General features: G+C 42.5%; 1 protein-coding gene across 1 annotated transcript; it reads right to left on the reverse strand.

The window, feature by feature from the left end:
• Positions 1-991: 991 nt before the first annotated feature.
• TSGA13 (testis specific 13) lies at positions 992-17,860 on the reverse strand. The gene is made up of 7 exons (XM_055129281.1): positions 17,766-17,860; positions 10,695-10,764; positions 7,841-7,912; positions 6,530-6,736; positions 2,313-2,446; positions 1,448-1,575; positions 992-1,047 (listed from the first exon to the last, which is right to left on the reverse strand). The coding sequence occupies exons 1-7, from the start codon at positions 17,858-17,860 to the stop codon at positions 992-994; spliced, it is 762 nt and encodes a 253-aa protein (XP_054985256.1).
• Between the last annotated feature and the right edge of the window lie 1,588 nt (positions 17,861-19,448).

A 19,448-nucleotide genomic window follows, 5' to 3' on the forward strand; every position in this document is an offset into this window, starting at 1 on the left:
TTTGAGATTTCCTCCAACCATCGTCCATACTGAAAGTGCTATTGTTCTGAAGAGTCCAACACTTCATAGGCTCCTCAAAAACGTGGTTAACACAAAGTAAATGATGGTTGGAGGGTTCGCTCGGGATGGTAGATGTGTGCCGAAAGTAGACTATTGACCAAATATAATGACTGCTCAGTGCATAATTGCATACCGTAACACCCAAAAGGAAAGAGAGCGTGTAAGAGAGAATGTGTCTGCCACAGAGACAAGGGGTGGAAAGGGATGGGGTGGTGGGAGGGACACTGGGAACATTGGTAGTGGAGAATGGGCACTGGTGAAGTGATGGGTACTTGAACATTGTTTGACTGAAATGTAATCACAAAAATTTGTGAAAAATCTGTAAAAAAAATTAAAAAGACAAAAGAAAAAACAAAAAACGTGGTTAAAAGACTATTTTGTGAGGGGCAAACTTGTATTGTCTTCCATACAGCCTTATCCCAAACCCCTTTCACTCTCCAAAAATACTCAAGATCTTACAGGATGAGAACGTACAGGACTTATCATCCTTTGGTCACTCCACTTTCTTAAAGTGGAAGAAGATTCCTAATGGTCAGTTTTAGATAACAAACATTTTTAATGAAAGTACTATGAATCTGATAACATGGCAGGGAAAAAAACAATTTTATATCAAACCCATAGTATCAATAAAATCACTAAGGCAAGAACCAAAAATCATCATTTTTTAAAAACTAAATATTTAATAGGACAACTAGGACATCAACATGGAAAAAATATTAAAGCAGTAGGTAATATAATTTGGAAACAATATGCTAGAACTTTCTTGGAGCCTGAGGATTTAAACAGGGGCCAACGCCTAGCATTACTTGGGCCTCTCAGTTTTTGGTGTCTGGGGGGCGGGGAGGTTGTTTGGACCCATATCTGGAGGAGCTCAGGGTCTACTCCTGACACTGTACTGAGAGGATCATTCCTGGCAGTGCTCAGAAGACCATTATGTGGTACTGGGGACTGAACAAGACTCAGCTTCATGTAAAACAAACACAACACCTTAAGGAGAGAGGGAGCAAAAGGGAATGCCCTGCCACAGAGGCGGGGTGGGGTGGAGGGGACGGGGTGGGGGTGGTGGGAGGGATGCTGGGACCATTGGTGGTGGAAAATGGGTACTGGTGGAGGGATGGGTTCTCAACCATTGTATGGCTGAAACGAGAGCACAAAAATTTATAAGTCTGTAACTGTACCTGACGGTGATTCATGAATTAAAAAACAAAACAAAACACACAACTCCTTAATCCCTCTACTATCTCTCCAGTCCTCTATCAGTTTTAAGTTTAATGCTACAAGGAAAAATGTTCTTTAGAACCCTGTGAGAAATACTGATTGCTCTCATCTCTCAGCCCCTCCTTCCCTCCTCTTAGTCCTGTTAGCCATCACCTTAAAGGAAACTTACCACCCTTCTTCATATCCTTGGCGCAGACTGGAGAAAAGTTAAGCTGTGGGTACATACTTTTCTGTTTCCTCAAAGCATGCAGCTTTGAATATTTCCCTTCACTCTTGAAATCTTTGCTTGTGGAAAATCTTAAAAAAAGAAAGTTCATTTAGTGGGTTTTAGAACATGGGAGTTGAATGGAAATAGCCACTGAATAGTCATCAGTAGCCAGATCCTAGGGGAGAATAAAGGACAATTACTAGAGGATGACCACCAGCAGAGTGAGAGTCCTGCTTAGTGGCAAAAGAGACTTTTAGAACTAAATATCATAAACTTCCAAAGGAATTCTAGAATCTCCTCTCCGAACTAGACACAGGCTACTGTGATAACAAGTGTCTGAGTAAATCTCAGCACCTTGTGCCCACGACACAATTTTTTTTTTTGCTTTTAGGTCACACCCAGCAATGCACAGGGGTCACTCCTGGCTCTGCACTCAGGAAATACCCCTGGTGGTGCTCAAAGGACCATATGGGATGCTGGGAATCAAACCTGGGTCGGCCGCATGCAAGGCAAACACCCTACCCGCTGTACTATCTCTCCAGCCCCGCACGACACAATCTTTAACAAGCACTGAAGAGAATTTGTTTCTTCAAAGCATAGACCTTCAGAATATCCTCTTTGCTCTTGAGAACCACTGTCTGTGAAAAACTTGAGTGTCCTATCACTGTTTCATTAGGGCGTAAGTGAGGTTGGGGGTAAGATAAGGAATCTGTACTAATAATCTTACAGTTGACTTTCCCTACTACCAAATCACACTGAAAAAAGACAGTAAGATGAGTCAGGAAAAAAAGAGGAAGGAAAAGAAGTACAAGCATCACCATTTCACCTAAACCATTGCTCCATCTTGGGGTCCTCCATCAATGTCAATGGGAAGGAAGATTTCAATCCACATCTTAATTGTTTTTTTGAGGGCATCAGGGGTAATCGGGTATGTTTAGGGGTTTTGGGGTGTTCAATTTTCTGCAACAGAGGAAAAAAGAGTTAATCAAAGTACACTGAGTGACTTGGAGTTTAAAAGCTGGACAAGGTTGCTCAACTAAGCTCCAATTACCCTAACTTGATGCCCCAAACCTGTCAGAGGCTTAAACAAAAGAACACAGTTCCCGAGAGTGCCAACACCTAGTTAGTTCTTTGCCACCCTAGGTGATTAGTTCCCTAATTGACTGAACTTGTTCACTGGACCTTTTGAGTGAATGGCAAAGGAATTTATCCAGTTTCAAGATTATGTGTTTCATCTTTGAATTGTCTAGAAAACAAAATACTTAGTGATAAATGAATTTAAAAATAGTTCTCTGGGACCCTACCTTCCATCCTGATTCCACAAAATGGAATGTTTTGTGAGGTAATAATCACTAAGTACCAAAGATCATAGAATCAGAGATATTCAGAAAGATTCTTAAAGATCATTCACAATGTTACCTTCATAACATCCCTACCAAATACTCAATTGCCCTATACCCCAAAACCCTAAGCTATTTCATCTTGGATCAACTGAAAACCACCTCACTACAATTTCTAAGTCCAAACTGAGATCCAATTGAGTGGATCTCCACCGAATCTGTTTGGAATGTGATAACTGTTTCATTCTTCTTAAACTTATGCTCTTCCAGGATTAAACACTTTGAGCTTTTAATCAAATAGTATGATCTTGGTTTCCCACATTCCCGTGATTTATCTCATTGGAACTCTTTTCTATTTATTTATTTATTTATTTATTTTTAAATTAGTGAATCACCATGAGAGTACAGTAACAGATTTACAGATTTTCATACTTGTGTTTCCCTCATACAATGTTCGAGCACCCCTCCCTCTACCAGTGTCCATTCTCCACCACCAATGAACCCAGTAGTGAGCCCAGTATGGAACTCTTTTTCATATGAGAAAGTTATAGTTTATATTTTTCCCAATGCATGGAAAATAAAATGAAAGCAAAATCTGCTAGATGCAGCAATTGCATAATACTTCCCATTCCATTATCTATTTAAATAGCATTCACCATCACCTTTTGAGTCTTCCCTAAGGAATTATACTATTGAAAATCATCACATATACACATTATCTGCCAGCCTCTTATTTTCCTTTGTCATGGTCCTTGTCACATTATATATTATCTATGTGATCATTTGCTAGGTATCTGTTAGCCTCTCTAGAATTAAACTTTATCCAAAGACTCTGATTTTTAAAAAGAGGCCAGAGCAATAGTACAGTGGACAGGATGTTTGTCTTGTACACAGTTGACCCAGATTCAATCACCAGGCACCATGTATGATCAATCCCCTGACCCTGCCAGGAGAGGTCTCTGACTATAGAGATAGATAGGAGTCCTGGGTACAGCCAAGTCTGGTCTAAAAACAATAACAAACAACAGAAAAAAGACTTTGATTTAGTCACTGATATATTACAGTGCCAATCTTTGACAACCTTTGCTCTACTAATTGGGCTGGTACCACAATTTGCTTATGGATATAATATCTGGAGTCAAATATCCACAAAATGGAATGTTTTGTGAGGTAATAATCACATAAGTACCAAAGATCATAGGATCAAAGATTTTCAGAAAGGTTCTTAAAGATCATTCACAATGTTACCCTCACAGCACCCCTACCATGTCTTCCCTATGATCTGTGAAGTTCACAGGGTGGCAGTTGTTGGAAGAAAGCTCTTCTGAAGGAAAGTTACATGATATTATTCGGTTTCCTTCTCCTCTTGAGCAGGACAAGACTAGTGTGGCATGTGCCCCTCTCTCAGAATACATCACCCACTCTACCTCCACAAACCACCTGACATTCACACTAAGACAAAGTCCAACAGACCACAGACAAATCAGTTAACCTTTTTCTCAGCATATACCACTGGAAAGTAGCATTTTTTAAATCTTCCATTTGGGAGGATTCTGCCAAACATCAGGCACTAAAGAAATACTAATTCCAAATTCATGACTTTTTAGTCTATGGATCTGTCTTGGGACTATTTCACAACCAAGATAAAGTTTCTCTCATAAGTAGATACTTTAGTTTATACCTTCACTTAGAGATAAGTCTTACTGTGTCAAGCCGTCAAGATCTTTTTTTTTTTTTGCTTTTTGGGTCATACCCAGCGATGCTCAGGGGTTACTCCTGGCTTTGCAGTCAGGAATTACTCCTGGCGGTGCTCAGTGGACCATATGGGATGCCGGGGATCGAACCCGGGTCGGCCGCGTGCAAGGCAAACGCCCTACCCGCTGTGCTATCGCTCCGGCCCAAGCCGTCAAGATCTTTTTAAGATCCTGATTCTCAATGTCTCTGAAATGGTATTCTTTACTTCCTCTGCTAATTGTTAAGTTCAATTCCTCAGAATCTCATCTTAACTCTTTTAGTAATATTATAACTATTTTTTCTGATTTTTTTTTTGTCTCACAACCAATGCATATTTCTCTCCTAACCTCCAAAAACGCCTTCTCTCCTGCTCCCCCCGCCCCCACTTCTATGTGCTGGAGACTGACCCCATGATCTCACAAATACAAGTGCTCTACCATTAATCCCCAACTCTCTGCCTACTTGTTTGTTCTGTTTTGGGGGGGGGGGGCTTCACCTGGTGGTGCTCAGGAGCTACTCCTGGCTCTGTACTAAGTAATCACTCATGTTTTTTTTCTTTTTGGGCCACACCCAGCGACGTACCGGGGTTACTCTTGGCTCATGCATTTAGAAATTACTCCTGGAGTGCTCGGGGGACCATATGGGGGATGCTGGGAATCGAACCCGGGTTGGCCACGTGCAAAACAAACGCCCTACCTGCTGTACTATTGCTCCAGCTCCTAAGTAATCACTCTTGGCGGTGTTCAGGGAACCATACAGGATGCCAAGGATCAAACCCAGACTGATTTCATGCAAGGCAAGGCCCTCCCTGCTTTACTATCACTCTGCCCCCCCTCCTACTTATTTTTTTAACTTTCTCTCATGGACCTTATATCTCACGTGTTCAGGTCTTTGTCATCCTCACTAATTGGAATATACTCACACTTCTTGTTTCAGAGTCACCTCTTCTACAGAGATTTTCTATTTACTTTCTTTTCCCCAAATGAAAATTTTATCTGCCGAATATTACTCCTACATTCTGTGAATTCTCTTTATTCACATATCCTGAAATAATTACTTTTACACATCTCATTTACTGATTGTGTGTCTCTCATTAGATTCCAAGTTCCTTGAAGGTAGAAACTATCTTGTAATCAGTCATTTTTATATTTCGGTCCTCAGCTAAGTTCTTGTTGAGCAATTCTTTGCGGAATTGAACTTCTTGAGGCTACAAGAGACTCTGCCTTGAAAATGGAAGTGAATTATCTCCTCCATACCACTTCCCTTCTCCCTGCAAAAGCAACGTGTGTAAATTGTTAACTCTTCACTCCTTTCCCATTGAGATATTCATTTCTTTTTCTTAGGTCCTCATTTTTTTCCCGCTTTTTGGGCCACACCCAGCAATGCAGAGGGGTTCCTCCTGGCTCTGCACTCAGGAATTACTCCTGCTGGTGCTCGGGGTACTATATGGGATGCCAGGGATCAAACTCGGGTCAATCGCATGCAAGGCAAACGCCCTTCCCGCTGTACTATTGCTCCAGCCCCAGGTCCTCATTTTCTGACTTACCCTTTACTGACTTAATTTTCTGTGGTGCCAGGAATGGAACCCAGAGACACAAACATGCAAGGTAAATACTCTACCGCTAACCCACATCCCAGATTCCTTTATTAATTTATACCCATGGTACGTTAGCTTTCATTAATAACAATCTGTCTTTGCCCCCAAAGGAACCATTCATCATCAAGGCCCCCTTTTCTTTGTGGAATGAATGTCTGGGACATTTAATTCAATGTTGCCTTTGGACAACGCTCGTTCTGAGTATTTCCAAGGAACTCCAGATTCTGTTTTATGAAGCATATGGAAAAGAAAGAGATGTTGGCTCCTGAAAGTCATCCTCCATGTTCTGTTAGCACCGTTCTTCGAGCTGACTCCTAGTTCTTCTAGTTCCTTACCTGGGATGATGCCAGGACACTTCCCCAGGTGCATTACCTGGAGCAGAAACTCCTTGGAAAAGTACTCAGGTGCCTTGTCCTCTTCTTGTTGATGAAAGGGATAGGGAAGTGGGTTGTTGGTCAGAATCAATAAGGTCTTATCCTGATCATACTCCGCTACTTTTAACAAGAAACTTCGGATTTTCTTGTGTTGATATAGATATTTCTGCAGTGCCGTGGGCTTCAAAGGCTCATAGTAGCGGGCCTGAGCAGACAAAAAAGTTTCCAGAGAGACAAAGGGATTAGATCAAGAGAAGAATAAGACATCCATTGGCTCATTTTTCATCTCCAGAGGGCAGGGAGAGGGATTGGGGAGGAGTGAGACACATCTGCTCTGAAATTTGTTTCACAGAAAATGGTGGGAGCTGTCTGAGCCTTCTTTCCTTAGCAAGTAGACCAGCAATCACACCAGAGGTATCGGACATTTATTTGGCCTACCACCCCCTTCACAGAAAAAAAAAATTTTTTTTTTAAAAATCAGGACCCAGCTGGAAATCTAGCTGCTTTACACAAACAAACAGAACCTCTCCCCCATTTCACCCCAAGTTACAATGAACCAACCAACCCCCCTCGCTCTCCCTTCCCCCCCCACCTCCCCTTGCCCCAGGATCACTCCCCTTTGGTAAATAGTGAAATAAACAAGGGGCTATGGAAATGACTTGGAAAGACAAAAAAAATTTTTTTAGGAGAAATATTAAAGGAAATGAAATGAGCTGGAGAGATTTCCACAATCAAGGGGCGATGACTTTGCTCTTTAGAAAAAAGGCTGACATAAAGCCCAACATAGTGGGCACCAGGAGAAGTTTCTGCTTGGAAGCGAAGTGGCTTCCTCTGTGCCTCTGGGAGGGACAGCCGGGAGGAACAGCCAGACAGACACCCCTTCTCCCCATCTCCTGGCTTCTTGGGAGTCTGAGGGGAGCATCCCAGCACTTCTCTACCACAGACCTAGCCCCATGACTCTGCGGAAGCAAGCCCCGTGCTCAAAAGGCAGCGTGCCAACTGAGATGCGGACAGGAGACACTGGCCTTTCTACTAATGGGAGGAAGGCTGGAGATTGGGGAGGGCGGGCATCAGATGCTCGTGGATGCAAGCAGCAGGACTCCAGCTCCCCACTCCTCCCTCAGCTCCTCCAATCCCAGCCCGGTGTCCTGGGACAGTGCTGCCTCTCTGGGCTAGGAGCATCTGCAGTCACACACACTGGGCGGCGGCGCTTGGGCACTGCTGGAATCCTCTGTGGCGAGTTGCCGCCTGGCCGCTGAAACTGGCCAGTGCGGATCTCGGGTGGGGGGGGATTGTGTTTTCCACTTACCAAGTTTGGATGAACTGTGTAATATCGAAGGTTCTTTAGAACAAATTTCGATTGTCTGTATATGTCAGAGACCTAGAGACAATGATCCAAATTAGTGCCTTCAAATTACGTTGGTGCTAAACAGTATTCCAGCTCTCCCCATAACCTGACAAATGGGTATCTGATTCTAGGTAAGGAGTTGGGAGAAACACTGGGCTCCACATCTGCTCCGGGAGTCTCCCAGAGTGAGCGCCGCCACGAGGAGCGCTCATTTCGGAAGCATCCTGACACGGAAGCTGGTTCCCCAAAATGGGAACCACCTTTGTGAAATATCAAGCTAAGCAGCCTGAAAGGAGGGGACGCAGGGGCAATGGCCAAGTTTATCAGGTAACGAGTCACTCCGAGGACTCCTGCCTTTTCCTCTGCCTTTTAAGTTTCTGGCAGAGTAAGAGGCAAGGGAAAATCAACACGGAAGGGGACAGACAGCCTGAAGGAGAAAGGAAGTTCCCAAGGGGCGATGCTTCAAAGGTGCCAAGTAAAAGTGAGCCCTGCGGATTGCAGCCAGCTAACCTGAATGCAGCAGAGTTAACCTGGTTTGCAGAGGAATGGGAGAAATGGCATGGCGTTTGCGCATTTTGTAAATGTATCTGAAATCTTAGATACTTCCAGAAATGTAGTACACACACACACTTAAATTTGGGCCACACTAGCAATTTTATTTTAATGTATCACTGTGAGATTCAGCTACAAAGTTGTTCATGATTGAGTTTCAGTCATACAATGTTCCAACACCCATTCCTTCACCAGTGTACATTTCCCACCACCAGTTTCACTCCTGCCCTCTCCCCTCCCCCACCTGCCTCTATGGCAAACACTTTCTCTCTCTCTCTCTCTCTCTCTCACACACACACACACACACACACACACACACACACACACACACTCTTGGCATCATGGTTTGCAATACAATATAGACAATGAAAGGTTATCATGCATATTCCTTTACCTACTTCCATCACTCAGTTTTTGTCCAAAATCAATCATGTCCAGAGTGATCAGTTCCAACTATTATTGTCTTACTGGTCCCTTCTCTGTTCTAACTGCCCTCTGTGCCCCATACACTTGTGGCAAGTTCCCAACTGTTCTGGTTTCGAACACTATCATTTTGCATTTTTCTGGTGGTACTAATTCTGGTCATTGGTGGGTTGCATGGAATGAGTTATCGGGTGGGTCTCTCTTACCTCCTTTGTTGGCCTCTCACTTGGCCCTAGGCTATCTAAAGAGACATCATAGAGGTAAGAACACAAGGAATTAAGGCTCTGATAACCTCCCTCCTGCTTCATGCTTCGCATTGTCAGAAACCAGGAAAACAGAAGGGGGGATTCAATCCTGTACATTTGTAAAGTCTGCTATGCCTTAAAAAACAAAAAAAGTTCAGAGGAAAAGAGCTTGCACTAAAGGGCAGCAAAAAACAAGAAAGTCAAGAAGGGAAACATTTTTTAATATGGGGAGGACGGGGGAACAAGGTGTTCCTTGTCCTGGGGGACACACCAGACAGAACTCTACTACTGGCTCTGCTCTGGAATCATTTCCAACAGTGCTCAAACCATTCATGGGGCTGGAGATCAAACCAGGGTCAGCCACAGGCAAGGTAAGTGCCTAAGTTCCTGTACTATCTCTCCTGCCCAAGAAGGAAAACATTTTTTTTTTTTTTGCTTTTTGGGTCACACCCGGCGATGCACAGGGGTTACTCCTGGCTCATGCACTCAGGAATTACTCCTGGTGGTGCTCAGGGGACCATATGGGATGCTGGGAATCGAACCCGGGTCGGCTGCGTGCAAGGCAAATGCCCTACCCACTGTGCTATCGCTCCAGCCCCCAAGAAGGAAAACATTTTAAGAAACAGAATAATGGATAGAGGAGAGGTACTGTTGAACTTCAGGAGGCAAAGTCAGAACTTGACATTTCCCAGGGGTCAGGGGTGGGTGGGTGGGAAACAGGGAGGGAATTAAAACCAGGCCATAAATTCCTCTAGAGAGGGTTGTATGGAATTTGAGATCAGTTCAAAGATGAAGTTATTTTATTACTTTTTGGAAAACTGAAAATCTTTGTTCAATATCAAAATGTATTATGACAAACCTAGTTCATAGACATGACACATTTATAATCATAGAAGTCTAGAAAAAATTACTTGGGGTGATATATGAAATTTTTTTCTTTTATGGGCATTTAAAAAATTAATTTCAGGAGGCAAAGTCTCTGGGAAAGTGTTTATTTTTTCTTTTTGGGTCACACCCGGCAATGCACAGGGGTTACTCCTGGCTCTGCACTCAGAAATTACTCCTGGCGGTGTCGGGGGACCATATGGGATGCTGGGAATCGAACCTGGGTCACCTGCGTGTAAGGCAAATGCCCAGCCGCTGTGCTAGCCCCTGGGCAAGTGTGTTTACTTCTGAATTTTTCTAAAATATCACTCCGGTTCCAGGTTAGTTTCCAATACTTTTCATATTGGGATGTGGTTTTAATTTTGTTATGCTGAAGTGTACTATCTCTGGCTTATAAAATAAGAGGTGGGCTGGAAAATTCACTTAAGTATGATAAATATGGGGAAATAACCGTAACTTAAAAAGCATCCTGAGAGCAGAAGTCAGGGAAGTCAGGGTTAGCATTCACTTGCACCCTAAGACAGCTTCTGGTTCTCCCAATTTTTCTTGCTGATTTGTCCCTGTCTCTTTTCTATAAAATTATGTTCTATACATAAGTATTGATATTTTTTTGTTTTCCATCAGGAAATTTGTGAGATCCAGCTTATAAAGTGTTCTAAGAAATGTCCAAGAAAATGTAAAAAGGAATATTTACTAATGAATTTTCTTACCTCATCAGGATCCATAATCATTCCTAAACTACCAGTAGCTCCTGTAGTCTTTACTTTGCTACGTTGTTGCCTGAAAAAAGAGGCAGAACATACAATTGCATCTTGTGCTATTCTCAATCTCCCTCAACAAAGTTATAAGACTGACCTCAAAGAGTTGTTTATCCCAGTACTTCAATTAAAATGGTTTTAAATTTTTTTTTAAAGAACTCAGTTTAGGACTGGAAGGATAGGACAGAGAGTGGGGTGCTTGCCTTGCACATGGCTGGCTAACCTAGGTTCAATCCCCAGCACCACATATGGTCCCCAAGCACCCAAACTTACTCTTTTGAATGTCAACCTGCCTCTTTTCAAAACAGAAATAGTTGTGCCTCACCAATGATTCTGTAAAAAAAAAATCCCTAGCACTTCCTGATGTGCCCCCAAAACAAAAAGAAAAGATAGGGTTGCAACTGGAGCATGCAGGAGCCCTTAGATTCAATTACTGGCACCATGTGATCTCCCAAGCACCAACCACCAGAAGTGACCCCTGAGTACCAATTGGTAGTAGCTCCCCAGGACATCCAGGTGTGGACCTCCCAAAATAAAGGTAATTTAAAATTTAAAAAATGAGGTAGTAAAGACCAAAACAGGAAAAGTCACACTATGCAGTTGGCAGGTCATCTAGTTTTATAGAGTGGTACAAATAATGCCAGGTATAGGATCAAATCCCATCCAAGGATGGCTAGTTCCCATCCATTGCTCACTACCAGCCATACCGTTAAGGCAAGCCACAGGTCTTCAAAATAGTTCCAAAAAATTTCACCCAACTTAATATCTCAAATTGGCACCACTTTGATGCCTTAGAGCCTTCAAGTACCTACTAATATACTATAATCTTCATTTAGCACTTTTCACGAAAGCAGCACAGAGTTCCAGTCACTTGTCTGAGGCTAGTTCTAAACATCAAGCTCAATGAAAAATGCTTCTTCCGCCCAACAGTATCCATCTTGGACAGCCTGGTGCTTTTCTTGTTGGAAAAAAAAAACCTAGTTTTTGCATGAAACACGTGAGGAGAGTCCATTAAAACACTTTTATTATGGACTCTACTCTGTAACTAACAATAGTTGTTCAAACTGTAGAGGCTACAAAAGAAGTTCATATATGATGCTGAATATAATTTAGTTGTACAAGTAAGACTACACACTTGGCATTTGTCCTTTGGCCCATTGCTGCTCACTGTTAGTAGGTCAACCTGAGGCAAGAATTCACTCAGAGGCGCCAAACTCAGAGTCTTGAAATAGTCCACGTTCCACAGGGGTTCAACTGAGTCCACAATTCTTTCCTTAGAACACTCTATGTGCCCAAACTCTGTTCTTGATTCTGTATGGGAAGCAAGAAAAGACAGGTGCTATTAGAGTTGCAGATGACATCATAATCAACAGCTTAAGTTTAGTTGGGAAGTGGAAGGAAGAAGAGGAAGTGACTCCAACAATGAAACAATAGTGACATATCCATGTTAATAGATGAAACAAGCCACTTCACCCCTTGGGGTCTCTATTTCTTCTTAAGAAGCAAGAGTAAACTAAACGATTTAAAGGTGACTCTATGAATGCCTGAAAGCAGACTATTGGTTAAAGAAGCTGTGGTACATCTATACAGTGGAATACCACACAGCCAGACTGGAGCAATAGCACAGCGGTAGTGCGTTTGCCTTGCACACGACTGACCTGAGTTCGATTCCTTCATCCCTCTCAGAGAGCATGCAAGCTACCAAAAGTATCCTGCCTGCATGGCAGAGCCTGGCAAGCTACCCATGGCGTATTCGATATGCCAAAAACAGCAACAACAAGTCTCACAATGGAGACATTACTGGTGCCCACTTGAGCAAATCGATGAACAACGGAACAACAGTGCTACAGTGCTACTATACAGCCACCATAAAAAGTGAAGTCATGAAAATTGCTTATAAATGAACATGGAGAATATCATGCTGAGTGAAATGAGTCAGAAGGAGAGGGCCTGACATTGAATGATTGCACACATTTGTAGATTATAAAGAAACATAATCTAAGACTAGTACCCCAGGACAGTAGAAACAAGGGTCAGGAGGATTGGTCCATGGTTGGAAGCCTGCCTCAAGTGCTGGGGGAGAAAGGAGTTGGGAAAGAAAAGGACCACTATAAAAATGATAGATGGAGGGGGGGAATAAAATTTAAAAAAATGATAGATGGAAATGATCACTCTGGATAAGAACTGAGTGCTGAAAGTACGTAAAGGAACAAACATGATAACCTCTCAGTACCTGTATTGCAAACTACAATGCCCAAAAGGAGTTAAAGAGGAAAAGTGCTTGCTACAGAAGCAGACTGGCGAACTGGGGGTGATGGGAGGGGAACTGGGACATTGATGGTGGGAAATGAATACCAGTAGAGGGATGGGTATTGAAACTGGATGACTGAAACTCAAACATGAAGAGCTCTGTCAGCTTTACAACTGTGTATCTCACAGTGATTCAATTAAAATATATGTAATAAATAAAGGTGACTTTCTAATTTCATAATAGTAGTGAGATTTACCTTTATAAAGATCTTTTGAAAGTTAATTCACTCTCAGTTGTGGGAAAAAATTGGTTGAGGACTACTGCTTCATTTACTTTTCCTGTCAGTATAATCATACACATACACAGATGAAACTTAGGAAGCCAGGAAATGGTGTGTGTGTGTGTGTGTGTGTGTGTGTGTTGGTGTTGGTATAGGAATGGGGGCAGAGAGGAAGACACAGGGGACTTGCACTCTTTTTTAATAGAGACAACTAAAAAATGGAAGATACAGATGAAGTAAAATCCTTGATTTAGAAGAGAAAGAGGTGAGTGAGACTTGGGATTTTTCCTAAATGATACGGAACTTGAGCTGGCTCTTCAGTATGGTGTTTGAAGTTGCCTAAGTGGAGAATTTGTTGGATTGTTACTGTTGTTTTAAGCGGTAAGAAATTAAAGTAGATCTGCAGAACAGGATCAAGTTCCTGGAACCTTGACAATGGAGTGGAACATTGATAAGGTTTATCAGGTCCAGGAATATATACCCCTGGTTTGGAAGAAAGTCTGTGTTGGTGTTGATAGGGGATTGTGGAGGGCTTCTGTCAGAGAGAACATTAAATTAATTCATCTGGAATGAATGAGTAGATTGAACTAACTTCTGTAAATTCCCTTCACGTTTAATAGACTGATGAATATTTCACCCCTTTATAATCTTTACTTTTCCTGAAATCCAATACCTGTGGTATATTATATGACCATTAAAATAAGTAAGGACATCATATTGGGAATTATAAGCTTTGCATTTCTTGCTTACCGCCTATGATTTAAAAAAAATCATATAAACACAAAGCTACATTTAAAATAAGACTGGAAAGATATGATATACAATACCTTTAACAGCAGGAACTTGCAGTGGGGTGAAGAAGAAATTTCTTCTAGAAAGTAAGCATATAGGAATTACATCAATTATCTTTTTTCTTGATTTTGGAGGTAATGGAATTTGTGATGAAAATGCAATCTAGAATGCTAAAGTATTCTATTCTCTGTGAAGAGTAAAATGTACAATGACATTTTAAAAATCCACTTTAATTGGCCAAAATTTACTTCACTTATAACTTTACCTATAAACATTGACTTTTTAAATCATCCTTTCATTAACATTTAGCCAATGCACAACCCTCACCATTCTAAAAACACAGTATCTCTTTCTTATTCACAACACTCCAAACCTCTTCAAACCATTTGGATCTTTAAATTACGACTTAGGTCTTTTCAGATAAGACTTTTCAGACCAATACTGTCTCAAAGCTTCCTTTTTGCCCGTGGTGTGTGTGTGTGTGTGTGTGTGTGTGTGTGTGTGTGTGTGTGTGTGTGTATGTAGTTACCTTGTAGTTCTACTGAAAGTTATTTTCTTTACTCTGTGCTGGGGATTGAACTCAGAGTCTCACACATGAAAAGCAAGTGCTCTGTCAATAAGCTACAGTCTTGACTCTTGGGACATTTTTTTGGTGGGGTCAAGGGGATTTTGGCTTTTGGGCCACAGTTAGCAGTGCCTGGGAGCAACAGTGCTGTATTAAACCTGCAGCGTGGTAAACTTGGGCTTCCTGCATGCAAAGCATGTGCTCATCCCATTGATTTATCTCATCAGCTCTGTTAGTTTTTTATGAGCAGGTAGCGCCTGTAACCTCCTTAAAAGTGGAGATATATATATATATATGCACATATATGTAAATATATATACATATGTATGCATTTTGTGGCAGAGAGTCTCTTGACCACATGCCTGGCTGTCTTCCCCGGGGCCCCTCGGAGGGGATGGGCTCCAGCTTCCCTCCCCACCCCAAGCAGAGCTCCCGGCGGCCGAAGACCACCGGAACCTAGCTGCAGCCATGCTGGAGGCCCCTCTCTACACGTTCGGACAGGCCTCATGCATGAAGGTACCAGCAGAGGAACCCAAGTGTGTGTAATCCCATCAACGGTCAACATCCAGAGACTTAAAAGCAAGCTCTCAGAAGCAAGCGGCCGCATGATATCTTTAGCCTGCTTCTCCCTTTGAGAGAAACTGGCAGTCTTCTGAGAGTTTCCTGCCCACATGGGACAGCCTTGCAAGCTTCCCATGGTGTATTTATATGCAAAATCCAGTAACAAGCTGGATCTCATTCCCCTGACCCTGAAGAGCCCCCACTGCAGCATCATTGGGAGGGCCAAGTCCAGATGGACTTCTAAGATCTCAGGGAAAGGAGGAAATGAGATGTTACTGAGCCCGCCCGAGAAATTGGTGTTTAACGGGCTATCGTGATCGTGATCATGATGCATTTTGTGCCCCTAACACACAATACAGAGCTTTGTATGTCAGGCATTCAAAGGTCAGTATTTACTATATATTTAATGGATACTTATGCTTAGCACCATACTAGGTAAAGAAGACAAACATAAATCAGATGTAGTCTTTGACCTCATGGAGATCACAGCTGAGCTAATGAGCTGGAAACAACAGATTGCAATGCCTGTGTCAGAGGTGAATTCAGCATCTCTTGGAGCAAATAGAAAGAGCCCTTATACTCCAAATGTGGAGCCTGGGAGAGACTTAGAACTAGCACCTATGCTGAACATGGAAAGAAGCAAGAAAACCGGGTGAACAGAAGAGAAAATGAGGATTTCAGAAAGAGGGAGCAGCACAACAAAGATGAGACTAAAAGCATGGCTTGCACAGGGGAATTTCAAATAACCCCAGTTTGCCTGGAACATAAAATTTAACAGAAACGTTAGTGGAGATGAGACTAGAGGGAGAGAGTTCAAATTCTAGAGTTAAGCCTCTAAACAAAGCTTATGAATGTTCTTATGCACCAGGAGATCTACCGAGCAATTTGAAAGAGGGAATATGTTGAAAACTATGTATTTCAGAAATAGGAAACTGGTGGCATTACAGAGGTCTTTGACAGGGCTATTACAGTAACTATGAATTAAGTGACCTATAGTGATCATAAATTTGTCTAATCACAACAGCCTCCCAGCCCTGAGGAAGAAATGTAAGAGGCCTCAGGCCTTCTTAAATTTTTCCTACTCATGACCTTCCTGCCAAATCCTTTTTACACAACTCCAGGTATAAAAGGTATACAAAACTGTACCACTCGATTTTGCTCGAGCGGGCACCAGCAATGTCTCCATTGTGAGACTTGTTGTTACTGTTTTTGGCATATTGAATACGCCCCAGATAGCTTGCTTGGCTCCACCTTGCAGGTGGGATACTCTCGGTAGCTTGCTGGGCTCTCTGAGAGGGACGGGGGGAATCGAATCCAGGTCGGCCATGTGCAAGGCAAACACCCTACCCGCCGTGCTATTGCTCCAGCCCAATAACTCACAACAAAATTTATTTTTTAAATTGGAGAGTGGTAGAGATGGTGTTTGGGTCACATCTGGGTGGTGCTCAGGGCTTACTCCTAGCTCAGTGCTCAGGTGAGAGAACTGTTTGGCAGCTCTCCAGAGACCAGTGCAGTGCCAGGGAATGGGGTAGGCTGACTGCAAGACAAGTGCTTCAACCTTGATACAATCTCTCTGGCCCCATTAAGAAAAGTATTTTTTAGAAGTTAATTTAAATTAAATTAAATTTTATTAATTTAAACTAAAAATTTATAGAAAATTATAGATATATATATAATTTTACCATTTATTACAGATGAAAGCAAAAATTGCGTGATGATGAGAGAGGTGTGTCTATTTGTTTTTATATCAATAATTAAATCTTGGCTAAACAGTTAATGCGAATGCCTCTTTACATAAATACATAATACAAAATGGCAGAAGTACGTTTACGTACATTTTTAGGAATTGTTGGACATTCTGTTTTAGTCAAAGGTTTTTTTTTTTTTGGGGGGTCACATCCAGAAATGTATAGGGGTTGCGCTCAGGAATTATTCCTGGTGGTGCTTGGGGGGTGGCATATGGGATGTTGGGGATTGAACCCGGGTCTGCTGCATGCATGGCAAACGCCCTACCCGCTGTACTATATGGCTCCAGCCCCTTAAAGTTATTTAATGATATTTTAGGAAACTCAAGTTGAAATCTGTGTGTCTCTTGATAACTTGGACAAATCTTATAATTTAATGGCAGATAGCTTCTTTTTTCTCTTTGGGTCACACCCAGCGATGCACAGGGGTTACTTCTGGCTTTGCACTCAGGAATTACCCCTAGCAGTGCCCAGGGGACCATATGGGATGCTGGAAATTGAACCCTGGTCGGCTGCATGCAAGGCAAATGCCCTACCCACTGTGCTATCACTCCAGCTCCAGATAACTGACTTTTTTTTTTTGGTTTTTGGGTCACACCCGGTGATGCACAGGGGTTACTCCTGGCTCTTCACTCAGGAATTACCCCGGCGGTGCTCAGGGGACCATATGGGATGCTGGGATTAGAACCGGGGTCGGCCGCGTGCAAGGCAAACGCCCTACCCGCTGTGCTATCACTCCAGCCCTGATAACTGACTTTTAAAGAAATTTCAGTTATGGTTTCTGACCCAATTTAGAATAAAAATTAAAGGGAAAATATTTCTGACACACGTGTCCAGGTACTTCAGAGGATCAATTAAAACTGCAACAGCTGAATCCTTAGAAAGGTTATTTTCAATGATCAAGTCATCTGCAGCTGTGAACATTCTAAAGAACCCATTTTCCATTTATTCTTGATATGTTCACTTTTAAACAATATTTTCAGTTTTCCCTTTTAACAGGGTATGTTAACATTTTTCCCTGAAGTGGCATATTTAAATCATTGAGCTTTTCAAAACTATCCAACCAAAAATTCAGTTTTGAAAGCTTTGTCATTCTGAAAAAAAAAAATCAACGAAATAGGATTTCAGCTCATTCTAAACTAACAATTTCACTTTCAATTTCAATAATCAGTTTAAACTCTACTCACTTGGGAGCCACCTGGCCTCTGCACATAGAACGCTCATTGTAATCAATGTCCACGTCTCTGCAAAGATTTGAGAGCAAAGGACTGTGAGGGGGGTGGCGTTTAATGAAGTTACTGATTTTGATAATATCATGAAGCACACATCTCACTCTGCCCTTTGCTGGGCCACACAAGCCTGCTGATAGATCATGCAGTAAGTAAACTGCGATGTGTTCATTGGCACCAGCTCTTAGCTTCTGCTCCAAATCCAACATTCTCACCCATCACACTACTCCAGCCCCATCAGACTCCAGTGCAACTTTTCCACCATGAGCCTTCCTTGTGCAAAAGTTACTGATTTTAAAGATGCTCATCATCCCCTGTTGTACACCTTTCTGAAGAGTGACGAAACAATAATTCTTCACATAACCTTCCTATATAAAAGTGTAACAACTGCCATGTTAGAAATACCTGTAGTCTTTGGGGCCAAAGCCACAGTACAGTGATAGTACAGGGCGTTTGCCTTGCATGTGGCTGACTCAGGTTTCACTCGCAGCATCCCATGTGGTCCCAAGCCTTGCCAGGAATGATCCCTGATCGCAGAGCCAGCAGAGAGCCCTGAGTACAGCCAAGTGTGGCCCCAAACCCCAAAACAGAAAAAGAAAAAGAAGTATCTCTGGACTTCACTGAATCACTGTATCACTGTCATCCAGTTGTTCATTGATTTACTCGAGCAGGCACCAGTAACATCTCTATTCCTCCCAGCCCTGAGATTTTAGCAGCCTCTCCTTACTCGTCTTTCCCATTGACTGGAGGCTCTTTCAGGGTCAGGTGAACGAGACCTATTGTTACTGTTTTTGGCATATCGAATATGCCATGGGTAGCTTGCCAGGCTCTGCCTGTGCCAGATAATCTCGGTAGCTTGCCGGGCACTCGTGGTCGAAGTCGACCAGCATTTGTGCGGCTTGGCTAATGTTTGGTGTTATGAGAATGATGTCATCAGTGAAGTGGAGGGATATACATATATATATACATAATATACATACATACTCCCTACTATATATATTACTCTCTATGATTTGTTGTCTACTGTCTGAACTCCATCAAATATGGTGTGGTAATTATGGAAAATAGGTAGGAAGTGTCTTATAATGAGTCGGTCTGGAAAGCAGCCTGGAACGTGGCGGCAATTGGGTAGTGAAGGTCAGCTGCTGGGGCTGGGTCCCTTGGGGTGGGGAGAGATCTCACCCGCCCCCCTCTGAGGTGCCCAGAGTGAAAACAGCCTGGCACAGAGTCTATCTCTGGTCTTATCTAACCAAATTGCAAACTTAGGGCTGCACTGAAGCCTG

This window comes from Sorex araneus, chromosome 1, assembly GCF_027595985.1.
Source record: "Sorex araneus isolate mSorAra2 chromosome 1, mSorAra2.pri, whole genome shotgun sequence".
In the NCBI taxonomy this organism is placed as follows: domain Eukaryota; kingdom Metazoa; phylum Chordata; class Mammalia; order Eulipotyphla; family Soricidae; genus Sorex; species Sorex araneus.